This window comes from Heliangelus exortis, chromosome 1 (genome assembly GCF_036169615.1).
Source record: "Heliangelus exortis chromosome 1, bHelExo1.hap1, whole genome shotgun sequence".
Classification (NCBI taxonomy): Eukaryota; Metazoa; Chordata; class Aves; order Apodiformes; family Trochilidae; genus Heliangelus; species Heliangelus exortis.
In genome coordinates this window covers 1,799,424-1,823,544 of record NC_092422.1, presented here as the reverse complement: position 1 = coordinate 1,823,544, position 24,121 = coordinate 1,799,424, and the positions used below count along the sequence as shown (strand labels likewise).

The 24,121-nt window shown below is 44.7% G+C and overlaps 1 protein-coding gene across 3 annotated transcripts in view; it reads right to left on the bottom strand.

The window, feature by feature from the left end:
- The window catches only part of FCHSD2 (FCH and double SH3 domains 2), a 239,321-nt gene that overhangs the window by 42,491 nt on the left and 172,709 nt on the right, over positions 1-24,121 (bottom strand). Inside the window, exons 9-11 of one of the 3 annotated variants that reach the window (XM_071763904.1) lie at positions 20,179-20,301; positions 10,118-10,213; positions 9,081-9,152 (exon numbers count right to left, since the gene is read on the bottom strand). In XM_071763904.1, the coding sequence (XP_071620005.1) occupies positions 9,081-9,152; positions 10,118-10,213; positions 20,179-20,301 (291 nt within the window). The remainder of the gene's footprint in view (positions 1-9,080; positions 9,153-10,117; positions 10,214-20,178; positions 20,302-24,121) is intronic. The other 2 variants (XM_071763988.1, XM_071764071.1) reach the window with 2 other exon arrangements.

Below are 24,121 nucleotides of genomic sequence, written 5' to 3'. Positions count from 1 at the left end.
GGAACTGCTGGAGAGAGTCCAGGGCAGAGGCACCAAGGGGATGGAGGGAGTGGAACATCTCCTGGTGAGGAAAGGCTGAGGGAGCTGAGGGGCTCTTGGAGAAGAGGAGAATGAGGGGTGAGCTCAGGAATGTTTAGAAATATGGAAGGGGAGAGAGCCAGGAGGATGGAGCCAGGAGCTTCTCAGGGATGTCCAGTGACAGGACAAGGGGCAATGGGTGCAAACTGGAGCACAGGAGGTTCCCTGTAAACATAAAAAGTTTTTTTCTGTGAGGATGACAAAACCCTGGCCCAGGCTGCCCAGGGAGGTTGTGGAGTCTCCTTCTCTGGGGACATTCAAACCCCTCCTGGATGTGTCCCTGTGTCACCTGCTGGAGGTGACCCTGCTCTGGCAGGGGGGTTGCACTCAATGATCTTTTGGGGTCCCTTCCTTACTTTCTGTGATTCTGTGTTGTGTTGCTCTGCCTTTGATAACTTCTCTCTCACTGGTATTTAAGAACTCCACAGTGATGCCCAGTGACAGGACAAGGGGCAATGGGTACAAACTGGAGCACAGGAGGTTCCATAGAAATATTAGGAAGAATTTTTTCCCTGTGAGGTGAGGGAGCCCTGGCCCAGGCTGCCCAGGGAGCTTGTGGAGTCTCCTTCTCTGGGGACATTCAAACCCCCCCCTGGATGTGTCCCTGTGTCACCTGCTGGAGGTGACCCTGCTCTGGCAGGGGGGTTGCACTCAATGATTTCTTGGGGTCCCTTCCAACCCCTCACTTTCTGTGGTTCTGTGATTTTTTTGGCATTGAGGTGCCCCCAAACTGGACACAAATGGTTGGATGTTGCCTCTCCCCAGCTCAAACACCTCCCAGCAAATCTTCCACGTTCCCACTGGTTTTGCTCCAACTCTCAGCCTCTCATTTTCATGAGGAATCCAGACTTCTTGATAACCTTCCCTGCTATCCCAAGTGTGTTTTAATCTTATTGATCAAAAAGCACTCGACCAGAAAAAATGAATGCAAACTTTGTGGCTACTCCTGAGGGTGTACTAAAAAAAAAAATAAAAATGAAGTGTTCTTGGATCAGAGGGGTTGTATCAGCTTCCATCAAGAACTATTGTATCCAAGCAGGCCTCATCCTTGTTGAAAGGCCTAAATATATATATATATATATATATATATATAAAATGGGATGATAAAAAAGAGTTGGGGAGGAACCCAGAGCTCTGGTCTGTGTGGATCCCAGAAATAGAGGCAGAAGGAGAAGATGAGATCTAGAGGCAAAATTTGGTCTCCTGGGGAAGCAGCTGAAAAGAGGGAGTCCTCATCTGGCCAGGAGCAGGGAGAGCAGTGGGGATGCTCTGAATGGTGAGAGGGCAAGGAGAAAGGTTTTAAACCCATCAGAACCTGGAATGTTTTCTGAATAAATGGAGCTGGTGTCACAGGGAGGAACCTCACCTGATGGCTGAGGAGGGATTCTGAAGCAGAGGAGCAGCAGGAAGAGCTTGGAAGAGCAGGAAGAGCTTGGCATGGAAGAGAACTGAGGATTTCAAGGGTAACTTGAAAAGTCAGGTCCTCAGGTAAAGATAAGTAAGAGGATTTTATCAATAAGAACCACAAACACCACTGCCATTTAAGCAGCTATGAAAAAAGATGCTAAACCAGAGGTTTATCTGCTGGAGGCATAAAAAAATCAAGTGTAGAGAAGAAGGTGGGGCAACCAAAGTGTCTGGTCCCAAGCCAATTTCCTAAATTAAGCTCTTGCTGAAGTGTTTTTCAGGACTGTAACTTGGTGGTGGCAAGATGGCCAATGACTCAATTTAACCTCTTCCAAAAAAGAAGAAAACCAAAACCACTATGGCCAAGGAATGAAGGAAGAGCCCAAAAACCTGAGCTAAAGATAGAAGGGCATCCTGCTGCTCTTTCAGGGTTTGGGTTACAGGGAAAGCAGTGTTTAGTGCTAAAAATTCAATCAGCAAACCAAGAGAAAGCACAAGATGACTCCAAGCAGCTAAAGAGCTTAGGGGCTGGCAATGCTGCTGCTCAAATTAACAAATTCAGTCTCCAGACACAAGGCACTTCTCCATTTTTGTCTGAAATGTTGTTGCAGGTGCAGAAGTTGCCTTTTGACAGGGGCAAACACCCAGCTTGCATTCCCTTATTTCTGCAGCTATATCTGGATGCAGATGGCACATGCACAGAGCAAAAAAGAAGTTGGGCTCCTGAGCCTAAAAAGCTGCTTTTTTTTTTTTTTGTTGTTGTTGCTTAAAAACCCAAAGCAATTTGCTTCACGAAAAAAAAAGCAGAAAACATTTTTTGCATGCAAATGGCCAACACAAAACACACCTAAAAATCCAAACCAGTTCTTTTCAAGAGGTGAAAATCACCATGGCAAGGGTGGAAAGCAAGCACAACATGGGCATCAACATGCATGACATTTTTTCACACAGCTGAGTGCTAAATAACAGCAGTTTTGAGAAAATTGTGAGCCAAGTGGTGCTCATTTTGGTCTCCAGTTGTAGAATTAATTTAATTTTGTTTAGCCAAGAGCAAGCTAGGACTGATTGGCATCTCTGTACATTTTCAACATCACTAACAGGACACCAATCATCTTTAAAAAAAAAAAAAGTTAGTGGCATGCAGGGTGGTTTTTTTATCACTCCAAAGAATAAAAAAGGACCTACATCCACTATCAAAAGGTTACATAAACTTCTGAATGAATATTGAGATAAACCTAAACCAAATCAACCTACTTTTGCTGCCCTATATGACCACATTGTGATTTTTAATCTAATAAATGAATATCTCACAGTGGTGAGTGATGGGGGTTGCAGAAGGATAAGCAACATCCCAACAGGCAGGGAATAAAGAAAATAATTAGATTTAAAGTCATCACAAGAAAGATAGTTCTGGAATATCTGAACAATGAAAAAGGATCCTGGGACTTTTTGACATCATCTGGGCTGAAAAATAGTCCCACTGTCATCATGTTTGGTTTTTTTTTACTAAAAACTCCAATTTTTATAGCAAAATACTTAAATCCCAACAAATACTAAAGCTGTTATCTAACACCTGCTGTGACTGAAGCTCAAAGTACCCCTGAAAGGAACATTTGCCCAGCCCTATGCATGAAATAATTTACCCAGTTGGTTTTTAGGGGCTTGTTTATTTTTAATTCTGGTTCAATGAATATTTTGGGGGGATCAGTGACCATTACTGCAAGAAATCTCCTCTGAAACCTCCTTTGCACACAGATTTTTGAAGCAGCTGATGCTGAAGATACTAGGACAGGGTTACAGTAAAGGTTGTGGATGTTTTTCCCATCTCTGGTTTTCTTTTTGGAAGGACAGGACTCTTAAAAATGCTTTTTTTGTTAGATGTTAGTAATGAACACAGTTTTGCTGCTCCAAATATCTGATGTTTTTGTGTTAGGCTTCTCTGTTATAAAGCAAGAGATTAAAAGCCACCAGTATTTTTATTTTTAAAATTTTCACCTTATTTTTTAAAAGCTTTTCACCTTCTCACCACAATAAATTTTTGCATTTTTGTTACTGTACCTCCCCTCTCATCCTCATTTCCTCAGCCATCACAGCAGCTCCACTCACATCCCACTTTCCCAAAAATCTAGAATTTGATTATAACTAGAAATACAGAAAAATTAGGTGACCCAACTTAAGAAAAACCCAGCATATTTTGAATCAACTTTGACACAGAGAAATTGATTTCATACCTATTTTCAATGCAATGTAAAAAAAAGAGATATTTCTACAGCAGCCACTTTTTGCAAGTCTTACTTCTGCTCTCATCTGACTGGTAGAAATTATTTGCTTAAACAGTGCTACCTGATTGTAAAAAAAACAATAAAAAATTGTTTTTTCAGTTTCAAATCAAATTGATTCCCTTAATTTTAAAATTCTATTCAAATTAAAATCCAATCAATTAGGTAGTCAGCCAATCCCAGCTCATTATCTTTAAAGTAAATCAGAAATGATGTTAATGTTCAACTCAGGAATTCCAGGGTGTGGACTTTCCCTTTTCTTCAAATTATTCTTTCAATATCAACCTCAAACATGGATATTGGATGTCAGATCTTTATTTTAACCAGGACTGGGATGGGGGAAATTAAGTAAAATCAGTTTTAGTGATGCTGTGTGAAAAAAGTTGGGGTTGTTCAGCCTGGAGAAGAGGAGGCTCCCAGGTGAGCTCAGAGCAACCTTCCAATATCTGAAGGGGCTCCAAGAAAGCTGGGGGAGGGCTTTGGACACGGGGGGGTAGGGAGAGGAGAAGGGAAATGGGTTAAAACTTGGAGAGAAAGGGGAGATTGAGGTTGGAGATGGGGAAGAAATTCTGGAATTTGAGGGTGGGGAGAGCCTGGAACAGGTTGAGAGAGTTGGGGGTGTTCAGCCTGGAGGAGAGAAGGTTCTGGGGAGTCCTTGGAGCAGCTTCCAGTGCCTGAAGGGGCTCCAGGAAAGCTGGGGAGGGACTTTGGACAAGGGCCTGGCGGGATGGGATGAGGGGGAAGGGTTTCCAGCTGCAGGAGGGCACAGGGAGATGACATTCTTGGAAGAAATTGTCTGGTGTGAGGGTGCTGAGCCTCTGTCCCAGGTTGCCCAAGGAAGCTGTGGCTGCCTGGAGATTTTGAAGGCCAGGTTGGAAGGGACCTTCCAGCTCCTCCAGTTCCAACCCCTGGATGTGCAGGGACCCCTCCCACAGCCCAGGTTGCTCCAAGCCCCATCCAACCTGGGCTGAGACACTGCCAGGGATGGGGCAGCCACATCCCCTGTGTCATAGCAGAGAAAAACAGTGAAAGAAAGAAAGAAGCTCATCCCTCACATCTTATAATCCCAGAATCTCAGGTGGGAAGGGACCTCAAGGCTCCTCTGCTCCAACCCTTTTAATTTTATTCTTGTTGATCTGAGCTGTCCCAGCACCCCCTGGAGCTGACATTTCAAACTTCCCCAAGTGGGGGAGTCCCCCCCTCCCCATGGGAGACCATTCCAAGCTCTGACTGTCCTTAGGGGACACCCTGGAATAGGTTGAGAGAGTTGGGGGTGTTCAGCCTGGAGAAGAGAAGGTTCTGGGGAGCCCTTGGAGCAGCTTCCAGTGCCTGAAGGGGCTCCAGGAAAGCTGGGGAGGGACTTTGGACAAGGGTCTGGAGGGATGGGATGAGGGGGAAGGGTTTCCAGCTGCAAGAGGGGAGATGGAGAGGAGATGGGAGGGAGAAATTGTTTGGGGTGAGGGTGCTGAGCCCCTGTCCCAGGGTGCCCAAGGAAGCTGTGGCTGCCCCATCCCTGGCAGTGTCTCAGCCCAGGTTGGATGGGGCTTGGAGCAACCTGGGCTGTGGGAGGGGTCCCTGCCCATGGAATTGGGGTTGGATCTGGATGATTTTTAAGGTCCCTTCCATCCCAACCCATTCTATGAGTCTCTGAAGTTTAGGAGGGATTGCAAAGCTTTGGCAGTTCCACCTACTGAACATTTCTTTGCCTGAGTGGCTGTATTTCTGCTCAGCAATAATTCTTAATGCTTTATGCATTGATAAAATTGAGTCAGAACATTTTGGCTGTGTTTAACTTCATGGAAACTATAATTAAAAGCAATCACTTTACTCTGTTCTGCTTTTAAAGCACAGACTGCTTTATACACAGAAACAGTGCATTCTCTGGACTTGCTAATTTAATTTTACATGAGGGGTTATTTTTGCTTGAAGTTGATATTTCATGAGCTTTTCTGGATTGAAGTATTTATAGGAAACATCACCTATTTACATTCAATAACTACAGAAGCAGAACCTAACGTTATTTAGAAACCCAAGGTTTTTTTAAACACTCAAGCATGTTTAATACTCAACAAGTTTAAAATAAATTTTGAATATTTAAATACATTCAGCAGTAAATGCTGGAATGTGTAAATACCCCTGCTCTGAGTCCTGATTCCCTTTGAGACAGGAATTTCTGTTTGCTTCCAACCCCTGAGCAACTTCCAGAGGCCTTGCCACAAGGGAGAATTAGGTCTTTTTATAACTACAGACTGTATAAATAACATATTATACCAATTATGTTATATATATATATATTATGTTATATATATATTATATCACATTATATTTTATATTTTATCTTACATCATATCATATTATATTACACTATATAATGTGTAATGTGTATATTATGTGTAATTATATCTTATTGTATCATATATATTATTTCAATGTTATGCTATATTACATATGTTATATTTTTATTCTATCTTGTATTATTTAATACAAGCTGCTCAGAAATTCAGAATATTCTTCTGTGGAGGACAGTGAAGTGAAATTCATCCTTATTCTCACACTCCATCCACAAAACTTCTACATCCAGGTCAAACTTGCCCCCATCTCACTCAGAGATGTTTTTCTGCAGATGACAGTGAGAAAATCAATTTTTTTTCCCCATTTCCAAGCTGTCCTATGGATCTGGCAGCATTTTGGACTCACGTGCTCCAAGCCAACGAGAGCCTCAGTAATGTACAGGGGAAACTCTGGTCAGGGGTGACACAGAGAGGAAAACAAAACAGGAAAAAAACCCTCCAAAAAATGGAGTGTCAGCTTTTTGTTGCCACTCCCAATGCCACAGCCAAGCTTTTGGGCAGCTGCCTCATTTTCTCACCTGATAACAGGCAGGTCAAGGAAAAAGAACCTTTTCCACACAGGAAAGAGAGAAAAGCTGAATTATTTCCTTTCTATTTTGCCTTTTTCTTGCAGCTCAGGCTTATCTGGGAAGCATGGGGACAGTGTTTTTGCAACACAAAGAGATTTCTGTGGCTTAATCCATCTCCCTTGCCTCGTTGGGAGGATGTTTGATGATTAAAATGTCATACACTGAATACAGCAGCAGCCTCTGTGGAAGGTCAGCATGTGCTGACTGGTTTTTTTTTTTTGCTGAAGGTGTTTCAAAAGACTTTCTTAGTTGTTTTTTTATATCTCCTCTGGCTGTGCACAAAGGTTCATTTGGTGAATTCGTTTCTCAAAAGGATGAAAAGTGGTTGGGGACTGATCAGTGATTTCTTACTGAAACATTTCCTTAAGGGAAAAAGGGTTTATTTAAAAAAAAAAACAAAAACAAAAAACCCCACATCGTTTTAAAAAAACAGGAATTCATGTTAGTCAAAATTAGCTGAAGCACTCCATAATTTAGTGACAAAGGTATAAAGTTAAGCTCAAGACAATTTTTTAGATAATGGAAAAGAGCTGCTTGATATTTTCTAGCAGACTTCTCTTTCTGGACACTCATCTCAGCCACTTTTAGTGTGATGCTGGGGAAACAAAAACTCCTGAAAACTGACAGAAAATAATTTCAGACCTACCCTTCTTAGGAATTGGTTCTTTCAGAGGTTCTGCCTGTGCACATGGAGAGTATTTTGAAAATAAACTCAGCTGTGGGTTTTGTACCTGACTCAAGGATTGCATGGGAATCCATTTTCTGGCAACAGCTCTCCCCTCTTAAAACCAAACTTTGAGATGGACCATATAAAACTAGAATTTAAAAAAAGCATTCAGAGTTTTCCATGGAGATGAGTTCCACATCCATGTTGTTGAGAACATTCTTCTTGCCTACAACGCTCAAAAATCCATTCCAGGAATACTTAAGTGCTCCTAATTTTGACTCCAGTCACAGGAATTTAGTTGGAGGAGAGGCCATAATTTCTTCTTGGGAAAGGTTAATATTAAACATTTGATTACATGTCTTAATCTTGAGGGCCTGGAGCAAGCTGGGCTGGTGGGAGATGTCCCTGCTCATACAGGGAGGATGGAACTGGATGAGCTTTAAATTCCCTTCCAACCCAAACCAGTCTGGGATTCATCACTCTACTTATATTTCTTCCAGTGTTAATTTTTGATGTGAAAATCACAGAATCACAGAATTTTCAGGGTTGGAAGGGACCTTTAAGTTCATCCAGTTCCACGAATGGGCAGGGACCCCTCCCACAGCCCAGGTTGCTCCAAGCCCCATCTGACCTGGCCTTAAAAACTTCCAGGGATGGGGTTTCATCACCCTCATGGTGAAGAACTTTTTCCTAACTTCCAGTCTAAATCTCCCCTCCTCCAGTTTGAATCCATATCCAAAATTATCATGCATAACCCACAAAAAAAACCCCCCAAAAAACACCAAAAAACCAAACCAAAACTGAAAGCCAACAGCCAATCTCTGCAGCTCATCTAGAAAGAGAATACGTGGCAAGAGAATGCTTGGTAATGGTTCTTCAATTAAGCACTGTTTGATTAATTAGCAAACATACAATTTCTGACTCATTCAAAAGCCTGAGCAAAAGCCCTCATTCTCTTGCATTTATTGATGAAATCTGGTGAATGTGTAACCTGCAATTGCCCAGGCATAATTAAACAGCTCATAAAGATGCCTGCATCATTTGTTGATTTTGGGGAAAACTGAGCACAAGCAGCCAGAGGCTCAACAAAATAAAATGCAATGAAGAAATGCTGTAATTCCACAGCCCAAGTAAAGACTGAGGCCCCAGGACAGCTGTAGACATGAAAACCCAACCACTGCCTTCTCAAAAGCTCCTGAAGTCAAACACCACCAGCAGCCTATGCTGCCAGACCACACAAGTGCCATATCAAAGAATGATGTAATTTCAAAATGCTGATATTAAGAGTGAATTCCAGTTCTATTTTACGTGGGGATAGCCCTCTGGAAGAAAAAAAAAAAAAAAAAAAAGAATAAAATGAAATTAGTAATGGGACAGCATTTCATCAGTGCATAAGAGCCTCCAGTTGTTAGACAAGCTTCCCCATTCACATTAGAGAAGGAACCAGCCCTACCTGGAGCTGTAAAATTTGAATTCATGCCCCCCCAAAAAGATCAGAAAACCAACTGCAACCTCTGTGCAAATGCAAAAGAGAAGTGGGAAGCTGCACCCCACGAATAACACAGTGAAAGGGCTTTTTCCTTCCTTAATTTCCATCTCACTGGGCAAAAAAAATAAAAAATAAAAAAATCTGTGATGCATTCTGTTGCCACCTCTAGGTGAGTGCAAATCCAGCCCCCAAAACCACATGCACAGAAGTGATGACACAAGTGTAAACACAACCAGATACCTCTGCTATGGTCATTCTCAGAGCACTGAGAGGTGAGGGCTCAATATCCACCAGCTGAACCGTGTTAAAACTCTGAGGCAGAGATTGCACAAGGAGGAAAACAGCAGCAAAGGTTAGAAGAGGAAGGGCAAAGACACCAGGGTTCTGCTGGTAGGATTAAGAACAAGCAAAACCACACAAAGGAGCTGGAAGTAAAGGCAAACCAACAGTTTGTTAACATGGGAAGGCAAAGGGAATTGTGTTACAGGTGTTAGGATGGCTGGAAAAATCATTTATGTACCTAATAACAGGGTTCTTGTGTTTAATCACCTGGAGATCAAGACAGTCTAAGGCAGTTTATAAATTTCAAGTAATAAAAAGCTGCACCAGGTTTAACCTTTTTTAAAGGTCTCAACTTGTTTTAAGCTGTTATTTCTTAAAATAACCTTAGTTGTATTGGTGGGACATCACCAACCCATTTTCATGGAAGTGCTGCTTGGAAATGCACTTTCAGACTGTGGTTTATTCAGTTTTAATGTCATTAATGATTTCTCTGGAAGCAAAATATGCACCAAAATAATTATCTGAGATCATTCTGGCATGCAATGTCTTTCTAAATCAATAACTTATGTGCACGTACAATTATTCACTGAGAAATTTAGAGGTGCATGGACACTTTATTTGGTCCAGCATCACACGTTGTAGCTGAGTAATAGTGAAAATCAGTGAAAATTATGAGAATCTCACCAGCATGATAAAAAGCTAGCAAAATGTAGCAAGAATTATGTTGAAAGCAGGGAAACACAGAACTCTGAGTCACAAATCTGGAAGCAAAAGACAAAATTCAGCTCTTCTGTGAAAGATGTTGAGTCTGATGCTTGTGGCACCACCACCCACCTACTGCAAGCTGAGCTGGTGGAACCAAAGCACTTTCAATTTCTTTTCCAAAAATACAGCAAGAGGTTAAACAGTGAGCATCATTCTCTTGCCTATTTACAACAACATTCTTAAAAAGAGAGCAGGAGCAAATAAATCAAGGAATTCAGCAGGGCTCTTACAGTGTCACTGTCGCTGGGCTGGAACTGGAAAGGCTGAGGTTTGTGAAAAACTGAGTTTTCCTGCAAGAACAGCTGGAGATTGTAATCCCGCACCACCTGGGGAAAGAACAAAGCCCATTTAGATCCCTTATTTTGTAAAACTGAAAAACAAGTGGCAGGAAAATGAAGCAAACCACTCCCAACAGAGGCAGGAGCTCGAATGCAACAAGAGGAGATTGAGGGTGGTTGGACCTGATGATCCTCAAGGTCCTTTCCAACCATGAGGATTTTGTGCTGCTGGGCAGGGCAAGGCTCAGATATTCAGAAGTGCTGGGTAGGACACACACTGGACAACAAAGAGCTAAAAAACTTTGCCATTAACCTACAAAAAAGGAGAGGGGGAAGGATGTGGTGTCACTACCATACAGTTTCTTTCTCTCCTCTTGTGGGTAATTCCTTGTAGACAGCTCTTTCTGAAAAGCCTAATTTCCTTTCTGCAGAAATGCTTAATTTTACACAAATTATGAGTTGCAGAGGCTGAAAATGCTATTTGAAATAACGTGTGCAAAATCAGTTGTAAAATTTCTCTCTTCATCTTAAATTGCTTTCAGAGAAAAAAAACCTCATAGCTTGCATTTTGCTAAAACAGAACCACTTCAGCTACTAAATTTGTTTAATGACACATTTCAGAGAGCATGGCATGTATCCCTAAACAAACCCCTTATGTCACAACTTAGCAGATATTTATAACAAAAAACCCAGTGATCACAGTATGAAAAAATAGGATCACTGGTTGGAGAACTCCAGAGAGTGTTCACAGCTTCAATTGATGAAACTGCATAAATAGCAGCATCAAATTATAAGACTTCTACCAAACTGAGGGGTTTAATGTACAGAAGTGTATAATAAAGATGGTATTCATCCAGAAATAGCAGCATTGAGTATGACTGAGAATTCTGATTACAGTGTGTGTACAATGGTAAATACAACATATTCTCTAATGCATCAAAATGTTGATGCTTGTGTTGCCCAAATACTAAACTGTAAAAAAATTAATCTTCCGTTAAAGAAAGTAAATAAGCCCTCCAGGGCCAATAAAGCATTCATTTAAAATACTAAAGTACATAATTTCTGCACTGATTTGAGCAGTTGAACCTCAACACATTCAAATGTGGAGGAAACAGAGAGGGAAGGTGCAGAGGGAGCCTGTTTTAGGGATTCCCATAAATAGAAATTTGGAAAATACTGAAGGAGGAATCATCTGCAGCTTGAGCTGATCACAGGATGATAGAATCAAAGAATGGTGAGGGTTTGAAGGGAGCTCTGGAGATCATCTGATCCAACCCCCCTGTCATTTAGGTTGGAAAAGACCTTTAAGCTGGAGTCCAACCATAGAAGCTTGTACATAACTTATTCCTTTTGGTTTTAACCTCATGCCAATCACACTCTTTGTTTGTTTTTTCCTCTTCCATTCTCCAGTCTGTTTTGTCAAAGCACTTTATGACTACGAGGGCCAGACAGATGATGAGCTGTCCTTCCCAGAAGGAGCCATCATTCGGATCTTGAACAAGGAAAATCAAGATGATGATGGCTTTTGGGAAGGAGAATTCAATGGACGTGTTGGGGTGTTCCCATCAGTATTGGTTGAAGAGCTCACAGCTTCAGAAAATGGAGAGACTCAGTGGATTGGAGATATTCAGGTATGGCATGAGTGGAGGTGATAGCTTAGAGTCATAGAACCACAGAATCCCAGAGTTTTAGGGGTTGGAAGGGAGCTCTGGAGCTGATCCAGCCCAACCCCCCTGTCCCAGCAGGATCCCCCAGGGCAGGACACACAGAACACATCCAGGGGGGGTTGGAAAATCTCCAGAGAAGGAGACTCCAGAACCTCCAGGATCAGAACCATGACACCCTTGATGATTCCTGGCAGGATTAGGACATGCTGGGGAAGCATCACTGGAATTTTGATTTGGTGTGAGCAGGAGGGTAGCCTGGCTGGCTGGGGGTGTCAGGATGTGTGTTCAGTGCTGGGGGATGCAGGAATAATTCCTACATTCATCCTGTTGTTTAGAATCATTAAATCAAAGAATGTCAGGGGTTGGAAGGGAGCTCTAGAGATCATCTGATCCAACCCCCCTGTCCCAGCAGGATCCCCCAGGGCAGGACACACAGAACACATCCAGGGGGGGTTGGGAAATCTCCAGAGAAGGAGACTCCAGAACCTCTCTGGGCAGCCTGGGCCAGGGCTCCCTCACCCTCACAGGGAAAAAGTTCTTCCTTCTATTTATGTGGAACTTCCCACGTTCCAGCTCCACCCCATTCTTCCTTGTCCTGTTCCTGGGCACCCCTGAACAGAGATTGTCCCCTTCCTCTTGCCCCCCAGCCCTCAGCTCTTGATGGACATTCAGAGATCCCCTCTCAGCCTTCTCTTCTCCAGCCTCAACAGCCCCAGGGCTCTCACTCTTTCTTCCCAGCAGAGATGCTCAAGTCCCTTCAGCACCCTCCCAGCTCTCCCTTGGCCTCTCTCCAGTAGATCCCAGTCTCTCCTCAACTGGGGAGCCCCAAACTGGAGCCAGCATTCCCAGTTTGGTCTCCCAGAGGCAGAGCAGAGGGGGAGCAGAACCTCCCTGGATCTGCTGGACACACTTTTCCTGATGCCCCCCAGGATGCCACCAGGACACATTGCTGACTCCTGGAGACATATTAGATATATAAAATTTTTTTCTGATATTTTTCCTGGTGCTATTTTCAATTTTAAGTAGAAGTGTTCAGCATGTTTTAAAAAGAAAACTCTTTTCCAGTTAAGACAAAACATCACCTGAGGTTGTTCTGTGCATTCATGTCCAACCCTGCTCCTGGGGTGTTGTCACTTTTTCCTTTATTTGAAGATAAAATTGAAAATACAGTGCCAGACCTTCTGAAGGCTTGGCCTCTATTGGTTTTCCTTATTTCCCTTAGTTTTCCACATTGCTGACCCCTGGGGAATTTCCTCTCCCCTGGGACTCCAGGAGGCTCAGCACCAACCACACCATGGAGATAATTTCTCTTTAACCCCTCTGCTCTTCCCAGAGCCCTTTAAACACCAGAGCACACACCTCTTGTGCTGTTTAAAATATGAAACTGTTTGAAACCAACTTAATTTAGAAGAAAACCAGCCCAAAGTGGAGTTCCTGAGGCCATGAAGACCCAGACAGGGATTTGTATGCTGTCAGCCTTCTCTGTAGACCTCTAAACTCAGAAGCTGCTGGGTTCTTCAAGAAGGAAAAAATCATCTTTACAGCAGAGCTTGTGAGACATTTTGTCCCAAAGCAGCAATGCTTAAGTTATAAATGAGATAACTGCTCCCCCCAAGCATTTTGCACAAGATATTTGAGAAAATAAAAAGGCTCCCCAGCAGCACAGGATTCTCAGGATTAAGCTGCAGTTTTGTTCAGATGAATTTCCTGTTATTCAGGGAATCAAGCCAATGCTCTCACACCATTTCTTTGTGCAGTCCATGTCAATTCAGATGTTAAAATAGACTTGAAATCAGATTTTAAACACATATCCCATCCAGAAAGAAAGCATAGTCAGGGACAGGCATAAATGACATCATTTACCCTAGGCTGGTGAAACCTTTTACCAAAAACTTCACAGGTTATTCAAAACAGCAAATGGAATCCCAAAAAATGTTGCAAAAAAATTGTATTTTTATATATTATTTTTTTTCACAAAGAGAAGGGCAAGAAGCACAAGTCTTGACTAAGACTGTTCAAGTGAAAAGGAAGATGGGACCGGATGGGATCCACCCAAGGGTGATGAGGGAGCTGGCAGAAGAGCTCGCCAAGCCTCTCTCTATCATCTACCAACAGTCCTGGCTCACTGGGGACATCCCAGATGATTGGAAGTTGGCGAATGTCACGCCAATCCACAAAAAGGGCCGGAAGGAGGACCCGGGAAACTCCAGGCCCGTCAGCCTGACCTCAGTGCCTGGCAGGGTTATGGAGCAGCTCATCCTCAGTGTAATCCCACAGCTCCTGCAGGAGGGACAAGGGATCAGACCCAGCCAGCACGGGGTTAGGAAGGGCAGGTCCTGTCTGACCAACCTGAGCTCCTTTTATCATCAGGGGGCTGCCTGGGGATGAGGGGAAGGCGGTGGATGTGGTCTACCTGGACTTCAGCAAAGCCTTTGACACCGTCCCCCACAGCATTCTCCTGAAAAAGCTGTCAGGCCACAGCTTGGACAGGGGCATCTGTGCTGGGTTAGGAACTGGCTGGAGGGCCGGGCCCAGAGGGTGGTGGTGAACGGGGCTGCATCCAGTTGGCAGCCGGTCACCAGTGGTGTCCCCCAGGGATCAGTGTTGGGCCCAGTTCTGTTTAATATCTTTATCGATGACTTAGACGAAGGGATTGAGTCCATCATCAGCAAGTTCGCAGATGACACCAAGCTGGGGGGAAGTGTAGACCAACTCGAAGGCAGGAGGGCTCTGCAGAGGGACCTGGACAGACTGGAGAGCTGGGCCGATTCCAACGGGATGAGGTTCAACAAGGCCAAGTGCCGGGTCCTGCACTTTGGCCACAACAACCCCATGCAGCGCTACAGGCTGGGGACAGAGTGGCTGGAGAGCAGCCAGGCAGAAAGGGACCTGGGAGTCTGCATTAACAAGAAACTGAACATGAGCCAGCAGTGTGCCCAGGTGGCCAAGAAGGCCAATGGCATCCTGGCCTGTATCAGAAACAGCGTCACCAGCAGGTCCAGGGAGGTGATTCTTCCCCTGTACTCAGCGCTGGTGAGGCCACACCTCGAGTACTGTGTCCAGTTCTGGGCCCCTCAGTTTAAGAAGGATGTAGAGGTCCTGGAACAGGTCCAAAGGAGGGCAACCAGGCTGGTGAAGGGACTCGAGCACAGGCCCTATGAGGAGAGGCTGAGGGAGCTGGGGCTGTTCAGCCTGAAGAAGAGGAGGCTCAGGGGAGACCTCATTGCTGTCTACAACTACCTGAAAGGAGGCTGTAGCGAGGTGGGAGCTGGACTCTTTTCACAGATGACCTCCAACAAGACAAGAGGACACAGTCTTAAGTTGTGCCAGGGGAGGTTTAGATTAGATATTAGAAAGAATTTCTTCACGGAGAGGGTGATTAGGCTATGGAATGGACTGCCCGGTGAGGTGGTAGATTCTCCGTCCCTGGAGACATTTAAAAAAAGACTGGATGTGGCACTCAGTGCCATGGTCTAGCAACTGCTCCGGTGGGTCAAGGGTTGGACTAGATGATCTCTGAGGTCCCTTCCAACCCGGCTAATTCTATGATTCTATGATTCTAAGATAAATTGAATTTTTATACACCCAAGTGTCAGAGGGTAATATTTCCTGGACCTGCAAGAGGAATGACACGGGTGACCCCAACCTTGAAGTAATAAAAACCTCCAAAGCTGCAACAAAGGATGCTATGAAAAAACCCTTCATTTTATACAGAAAACTGGGTTTAAGATGTCTCAGTCTGCATTAGCATTGGGTGACTGACAATATCCTAAGCAGATGACTCCAAGAAGCCACCTCTGGCTGTTTGACATTCCAGAGGTAAGGAAGTTCTCTGGGGAAGCAACTTGACTCATTCTAGAGCAAATATCATTTAATTCCATCCTGTAAACAGAAATAGAGTTCAGATGGGGAAAAAAAAAAAAAGCAGCATTTCTACCAAGGCACTAAAGTGTAACCTGTCACTTGGCAAGCTTGTGATTTTGTACTTAAATCTAACAGAGAGCAGGGGAAGTATTAAAAAAAAAAAGAAACAAATATTTAAAATCTTTGCTTTGATGGCAGATTATCTTTATTCCAAATTATTAAATTGCTAAGAAATGTGTTATGTTTTCAAACACATGCATAGCTTCTGATGCACTTTCTGCTCTGGATCCACCACTTTTTTTTGGTTTTTTGGTTTTTTTGAGCTGATTCTTGCAACCTGGACCTGAAGGAAATGCTGAAAGTTCCAAAGAAAGGATGAGTGAAGCCTCCATCTATGGAATGACAGAATCACAGAATTATCAGTGGTGGAAGGGACCTCTAGAGATCATCTACTCCAATTCTCCCCCTAAATCAGCATCACCTACAGCACATCACCCAGGAATAAATCCAGAGGGGTTTGAGTATTGACTCCAAAACCTCCCTGGGCAGGAGTTGCCTTGGCACCCTCATAGTAAAGAAGTTTTTTTCTAAGTTTAAATCAAACTTTTTCTGTTCCAGCTTGTGCCCATTCCCCTCATCCTGTCCCTGGGAACTAATGAGAAGGGTCTGGCTCCATCTTCCTTGCACCCACCCTTTAGATTCTTGCAGACATTGCCAAGGTCTCCTCTCAGCCTTCTCTCAGCCTTTCCTCATAAGAAAGATGCTCCAAAACCCCCCTAATTTCTGTTGCCCTCCCTTGGATTCTCTCCAGTACATCCCAGTCTCTCTTCAACTGGGGAGCCCAGAGCTGGATGCAGGATTCTGCTCACCATGACCTCCCTTGACCTCATGGCCATTCTCTTTTTTTTTGCAGCCCAGGATTCCATTAAACTTCCTGGCAGCAGGGGCACACTGCTGGCTCATGGAAAATCAGGAAAATCCTATCAGGACCCCCAGATCCTTCTCGTCCAACACTTCTTCAACTGGAGAGTTGGGATGATTCCAATGGAATGAGGTTTAACACAGCCAAGTGCCAGGTCCTGCACTTTGGCCACAAGAAGCCCATGGGGAGCTCCAGGCTGGGCACAGAGTGGCAGAAAGGGAGCTGGGATTGCCAGGAAGCTGAAGAGGAGGCAGCAGTGTGCCCAGGTGGCCAAGAAGGCCAATGGCATCCTGGGCTGGCTGAGGAAGAGCGTGGCCAGCAGGTCCAGGGAAGGGATTCTGCCCCTGTGCTCAGCTCTGGGGAGGCCAGAGCTTGAGTCCTGTGTCCAGTTCTGGGCCCCTGAGCTCAGGAAGGAGCTTGAGGTGCTGGAGCAGGTCCAAAGGAGGCAACTGGGCTGGTGAAGGGATCCAGCAGAAATGCTGTGAGGAAGGGCTGAGGGAGCTGGGGGTGTTGAGGCTGGAGAAGAGGAGGCTCAGGGGAGACCTCATCACTCTCTCCAACTCCCTGAAAGGAGGTTGGAGCCAGGGGGGGGTTGGGCTCTTTTCCCAGGCAACTCTCAGCAAGACAAGAGGCCATGGTCTCAAGTTGTGCCAGGGGAGGTTTAGGTTGGACATTCGAAAGAATTTCTTGATGGAGAGGGGGATCAGGCATTGGAATGGGCTGCCCAGGGAAGGGGTGGATTCTCCATCCGTGGAGATATTTCCAAAGAGCCTGGATGTGGCACTGAGTGCCATGGGCTGGGAACCACGGGGGGAGTGGATCAAGGGTTGGACTTGAGGAGCTCTGAGCTCCCTTCCAACCCAGACAATTCTGTGATTCTTTCCAGCAGGTCCACCCCTAACCTATATTGCTGCTTGGGGTTCTAGGTGCAGGAAGGTTAAAACCTCCTCAGGTTCTTCTCTGCTCAGCTCTCCAGCCTTTTCAGGTCACCTTTGGAGTGTCAGCCACCCCTCCCTTCCCAAACTTGCTGAGGATACACTCTGTGCCCTTCTCCAGGTCATTGATGAAGGTGTTGAACAAGACCAGACTGAGTATTGATCCCTGGAGGACACCACTGGCTTTCACCTCAACCCTTCTCCATTGACCACACCACCAGCCAGCTCCCAGGCTGAGATTTTCTGCTGCAGATTTATTTCCTTAATTTACAACTGATGTCTTGAAGAACTGGACAGATGTTTTCTGTAGCAATATCCATTTTTTCCTTCTCTGAATTCTTGCACTGCAGGAAGATTGGTGGCTGTGAGCTCGAAACCAGCTGTAAAAATCCTGTTCAGACCTGACAGCTGTATTTACACTTTTCCTTCCTTCTCCAGGCATTGTGTGGACTTCATAAAGCCTGAAGAGAGCTGTTTGCCTCAAACACACAGCACGAGGTTGTTACCCTGTAAAATAAGCCAGACCTGCAGGCTTCTGGCCACACCAACTTGCCAACACAAGCTAGCACAAGCTCAATGAAGCTATTCCTCCAAAAATGAGCTGCTTGGAAAGGACAGGTTAGTGAGATGAAAGCCCCAGCTGGGCAAGACTCCAAACATCCTGATCACAAAATCCTCCACTGAGAAATTAATTATGAATCTGTAGATAATATTCTAGTGGGAGGTGTCCCTGCCCATGGCAGGAGGGGTTGGAACTTGATGATCTTAAAGGTCCCTTCTAATCCTGACAATTCTCTGATTCTATAATATCCAGGAGCATATTTAATTAAAAGACTCAAACCCATCATCTGGAGGGGGAAGATATTTTAAGCTGACCTGGATGCCACACACCAAGGTGAATTACTGAAAGTCCTTGTCCAACAGGAGATAAAATGGTGTTTTTATTATCTTTACAGTTGCTGCCAAGTAAATTCAAAGAGAAGCTAGCTTGGATTTTAATCCACTCACTCTTTATCTATTAGGGTGGAAGTGAATCAGGGATGCTTTAAAAAAATAATGTTTCTACAGAAATCCCTGCACAAATGAGCTCTGTTTCTGTGCAGGTGCCCAAGGTACATGCATAAAGGAATATTATGACTGCACCAAAGCAGCTAGAGATCAATGGCAATTAATTTATTTCTTTTTTTTTCTTTCTTTTTAGCCCAGCAGATGAATTATTTAGGTATCAAAATTATCCTGGAAGAGATCACATATTCCTGATTCTGGCTGCTTGACAAAGCAAACAAACCCTCTCTATGACAAGACTCTAATCTGTTTCCTGTATTTGCTGTTTTTCATTTGAAGAAGAAAAGGCAGCAATATTTTGGTTGGGTTTTCTTTTTGTTTGTTTTTTGGGTTTTTTTGTTTGTTTTAAGGGTGAGGGAGGCTGGGTTTTCTGTGTGGTTTTTTTTTTTTTTTTTCCCTAAGTTGACAGTCAATTATTAAGAAATCATCCAAAGAGTTTCACAGGGCTTTACTGTGATGAATGACTGATTCCAGATGAGCCAGTGCAGAACTCAGCTGCACTTTCTCTTTCCAAACACACAGGGTGAGTCTAAATCAACATTTCTTGCTCACTGTCCTCTACACATCTTGCACTGTGGAAGGTCGCTCATGACAATGCATCCTGCTTGCCAACAGGGAAAAAAATCTCCCCAAGAAAACTGTCAAGTTTCTTTGAATCACAGAATCATAGAATCATAGAATCCTAGGGGTTGGAAGGGACCTCAAAGATCATCTAGTCCAACCCCCCCTGCCAGAGCAGGGCCCCCTAGAGTACATCCCCTAGGAACGTGTCCAGGTGGGTTTTGAATGTCTCCAGTGAAGGAGACTCCACAACCCCCCTGGGCAGCCTGTTCCAGGGCTCCGTCACCCTTACAGTAAAAAAATTTTTTCTGATATTCAACTTGAACCTCCTATGCTCCAATTTACACCCATTACCCCTTGTCCTATCACTGGTCACCACTGAGAAAAGCCTAACTCCATCTCCCTGACACTCACCCCTTACATATTTGAAAACATTGATGAGGTCACCCCTCAGTCTCCTTTTCTCCAAACTAAAGAGACCCAGCTCCCTCAGCCTTTCCTCATAAGGGAGATGTTCCACTCCCTTAATCATCTCAGTAGCTCTGCGCTGGACTCTTTCAAGCACTTCCCTGTCCTTCTTGAACTGAGGGGCCCAGAACTGGACACAATACTCCAGGTGTGGCCTCACCAATGCAGAATAGAGGGGGAGGAGAACCTCTCTTGACCTACTAACCACCCCCTTTCTAATGCACCCCAGGATGCCATTGGCCTTCTTGGCCACAAGGGCACATTGCTGGCTCATGGTCATCTTCTTGTCTACCAGGACCCCCAGGTCTCTTTCACCTACACTGCTCTCCAGCAGCTCAGCCCCCAACCTATACTGGGACATCGTGTTGTTCTTCCCCAAACGCAAAACTCTACACTTCCCCCACTCAGGAGTAAGCAAAAAAACCCCAAACCATTCAGTTCAATCATTATTTTGGAAGGAAATCTGTAAGCCTGGGAACTTAGATATGCTGCAAGTATTCAGTGACAAAAGATAATTCAGTAAAAACTTACCCTGCTGGAAGTCTCCAGTAAAAACTGGAATGTGTTTTGGACAGCTTGGCATGTCTCTAGTTCAGTCCTGCTGAATGCCATTAAATAATCCTTAAGGTGATCATATACATTTCCATCAAGAGCCTGCAGGAAGGAAAGAGTTGGAGAAAATTCAGTGTCAACTTTTGCACCTGATCGACTGATATTCAAGTTTAGATGTGAAAGATGCTCTCAGAATTTCTTTTATTAGCCTGAATAAGTGACAGGTAGAGAGGTCTCGTTTGGGACAAGGGGGACTGAGAGTGCTTTGGTTCCATTAGGTGGCACCACAGAGCACCAGAACCATCCTGGTGTATTAAATAATTTCCATCAAGTTCAGTAACAGCCCATAGCAGACCAGTCAGGTTTGCAGAAATGAAAATGCTCAGAGAAATGTCATTTATGGCCTGAAAGGGACTTTTAACTCCAAGGTGATGTGGCTTCCACCAGCCAGAGCATTCCCTAAAATGACTGCACCACACTCCAGGTGACACTACCAAGCCACTCAACATCTGCAGGCTGCAGATCCCCACCTATTTTTTAATTAAAATACCTGACATTTTACATAAGAAGACATCTGAGACCAGAAATAACAACTTCAGAACAAAAATCTGTCATGAACTGAAGGGATCACCAAAGCTGTAACTCTGAAGTCCAGGTGTAACCACAGGCAGAAAGGGACACAGCAAAGCCTGAGGAACACAGAGGTTTCAGGTGGGTTCTGTATTAAATAAAGGTGACTTTAAAAGTGACTGAAAACTCCATTCAAATGTTGGACTCTGGAGAGATTTAAATCATAGAATGGTTTGGGTGGGAAGGGACCTTAAAGATCCTCCACTTCCAACCCCTGCATGGGCAGGAAAAATCCCACAGCCCAGGTTGCTCCAAGCCCCATCCAACCTGGGCTGAGACACTGCCAGGGATGGGGCAGCCCAACCTGGGCAGGGGCTCAGCACCCTCACAGCAAACAATTTCTTTCCTCTTTCAGGCTTTTGCTTCAGGAGAAGATGAATTTCACCAAAGAATTGCTTATTTGCCTCAGTTGCCTCTAAGCAAACCAGCTCAACTTGTATTTAGTCATCTCACTCATCTCCTCTTAAGCACAGAGGCCCAGGAGTGTGCAGCTCCAGTTTATCCAGGAGAAACTGCTGCACAATTTAAGACCCTTCATAGAAGCTTTTCCTATTGTGGAATCATGGAAGGTTTGAATGGGAAGGGACCTTAAGGATCATAGTCCCAACCCCCCTGCATGGGCAGGGACCCCTCCCACAGCCCAGGTTGCTCCAAGCCCCATCCAACCTGGGCTGAGACACTGCCAGGGATGGGGCAGCCACAGCTTCCTTGGGCACCCTGGGACAGGGGCTCAGAACCCTCAAATTCAAGAATTTCTTATTTGGAAAGGGAATTTCAGCCCAGGTCTCTCACTTCTTTTTGTACAAAAGCTGGGGAGTGCCTCTCAGTGAGGGCTATTTTGAAGAAGCAGGAATGTTGCTCAGAGTCCTTAAACCCATTATTACAGAATTATAGAATGGGTTGGGTTGGAAGGGACCTTAAAAATCATCCAGTCCCAACCCCCCTGCATGGGCAGGGACCCCTCCCACAGCCCAGGTTGCTCCAAGCCCCATCCAACCTGGGCTGAGACACTGCCAGGGATGGGGCAGCCACAGCTTCTCTGGGAATCCTGTTCCAGGGGCTCAGCACCCCCACAGTGAGGAGGGTTGTATTTTTTCCATCCATCTATACCAAATTTCACAGCTTTCCATTTCAAGTGTACATTCACTGAAATAGAGTACGTCAGATTTACCCAGATTCAAGACTGCATTTTTATTTAAAATGATATTTGCTTGTTTAAATAATTTATTTATATAAATTATTTAAGTTGGGGCGGGAGGTGAAATAAAGAAAGAATTTCTGCCATGGTAAAATCAAGCCCAACATTTCAGACAAAGCTCACAGACAGGTGTAAAGCAGTCACAAATCATTCCCACATCACTGTCTGATGACAAACACCAGAGGAGATTTTCCTTCTTAAAAAAAAAAAAAAAAAGGTTTCGCCCACCACCAGCACGAAGCTACAGCAATCATCAGGTGAAATAAAAACTTCCCACCCAGACATCCCTGAAGGATGCTTTGATGAAATTAATCGAATTGTACAACTGGAATTCTCACTCCTAAAATTTTATATGCAAAATCCACTTGACACTGGATAAACTTTCCACTGTTTCCTTCACCCCCCACCTACCAAATGTCAATTACTTCCCAGCACAGGCTCATTTTCTCCTTCAAGTTGAGACATTAAATCTGCCTCAGATTTGTCCCCAGGGGTCAGCAGCCAGGGCAGAGACTTGAGGCCATCCCCAGCCATGGGAAGGACCTGTCAAGCCATGGAGGATGGAAAATATGGCTGGGTATGAGCTGTAGGGTAACTTCTTCAGGCTCTTACAAGTGGAATCAGCTCTACTGAATATTCCATTAAGCATCATTTTAAAAAAAAAGCAAACAAACAAAACTTAATCTTATTAAAAGAATTATGGAAAATGAGTTTACAGCTGGGCCATGAAGATGCTCAGAGGGTTGGAGCAGCTCTGGAGCCAGGATGAGAGAGTTGGGGGTGTTCAGTCTGGAGAAGAGAAGGATCCAGGGAGACCTTGGAGCAGCTTCCAGTGCCTGAAGGGGCTCCAGGAAAGCTGGGGAGGGACTTTGGACAAGGGCCTGGAGGGATGGGATGAGGGGGAAGGGTTTCCAGCTGCAAGAGGGGAGATTGAGGTTGGAGATGGGGAAGAAATTCTTGAATTTGAGGGGAGAGCCTGGAACAGGTTAGGAAGGGACTTTGAACAAGAGCATGGAGGGATGGGATGAGGGGAAGAGGTTTCAATCTGAAAGATTTACATTAAGTATGAGGAAGAAATTCTTGAATTTAAGGGTGCTGAGCTGGAATAGGTTGAGAGAGTTGGGGGTGTTCAGCCTGGAGGAGAGAAGGTTCTGGGGAGACCTTGGAGCATCTTCCAGTGCCTGAAGGGGCTCCAGGAAAGCTGGGGAGGGACTTTGGACAAGGGCCTGGAGGGATGGGATGAGAGGGAATGGCTTTAAACTGGAAGAAGGGAGATTGAAACTAAATATTAGAAGAAAATCTTTGGTGTGAGGGTGCTGAGCCCCTGTCCCAGGGTGCCCAAGGAAGCTGTGGCTGCCCCATCCCTGGCAGTGTCTCAGCCCAGGTTGGATGGGGCTTGGAGCAACCTGGGCTGTGGGATTTTTCCCTGCCCATGCAGGGGTTGGAACTGGAGGAGCTGGAAGGTCCCTTCCACCCCAACCCATTCCATGGATTGTATGGTATTCAACTGATAAAAATGTCAACTCCTAACCAGAAAATCATGAGAATCCTTCAGTGATGCATGCAGGCAGCTTCAGTTCTTGCCTCTCTTAGGAGGGACACAGTTTTACTGGAATTCCTCCTGTGAGGAGCATGTCCCAGGTCAGCATAAGGAGCTGAAGCCCTCTTGTGCTTTTCTAATGCTCAAGGGATAAGCCCTCAGCATCCCAGTTATCCAAGTGCAAAAATGAGCATCCCAGTTCAAGGGTATTTATTTTCCCATCAAATCCAGGCAGTCCCCATGGCAGGCAGGTCTGGCACTTTCAGAGAACACAACTGATGGATAAAATTGATATAAAATGATTGTGCTCAGGAGAATTGCTCCACCATGCTGGCAATCCTGCAACTCCCTCCCAGAAATGCAGATTTTTATGACTGAGCAAATCTATTCCTGAAGTTTTTCAGATCAAACACAGGGCTGGAGTACAACTCTCTTAATAAAATGTAAATAAATGGTTTCAACTTGGCCAAGCAATTCTAAATGCTCAGTCTGCAAAACAAGCAGGGAGTTTTTCATTCCTGGGTGCTATTTCAGAGCTGGCTCCACCTGCCTTT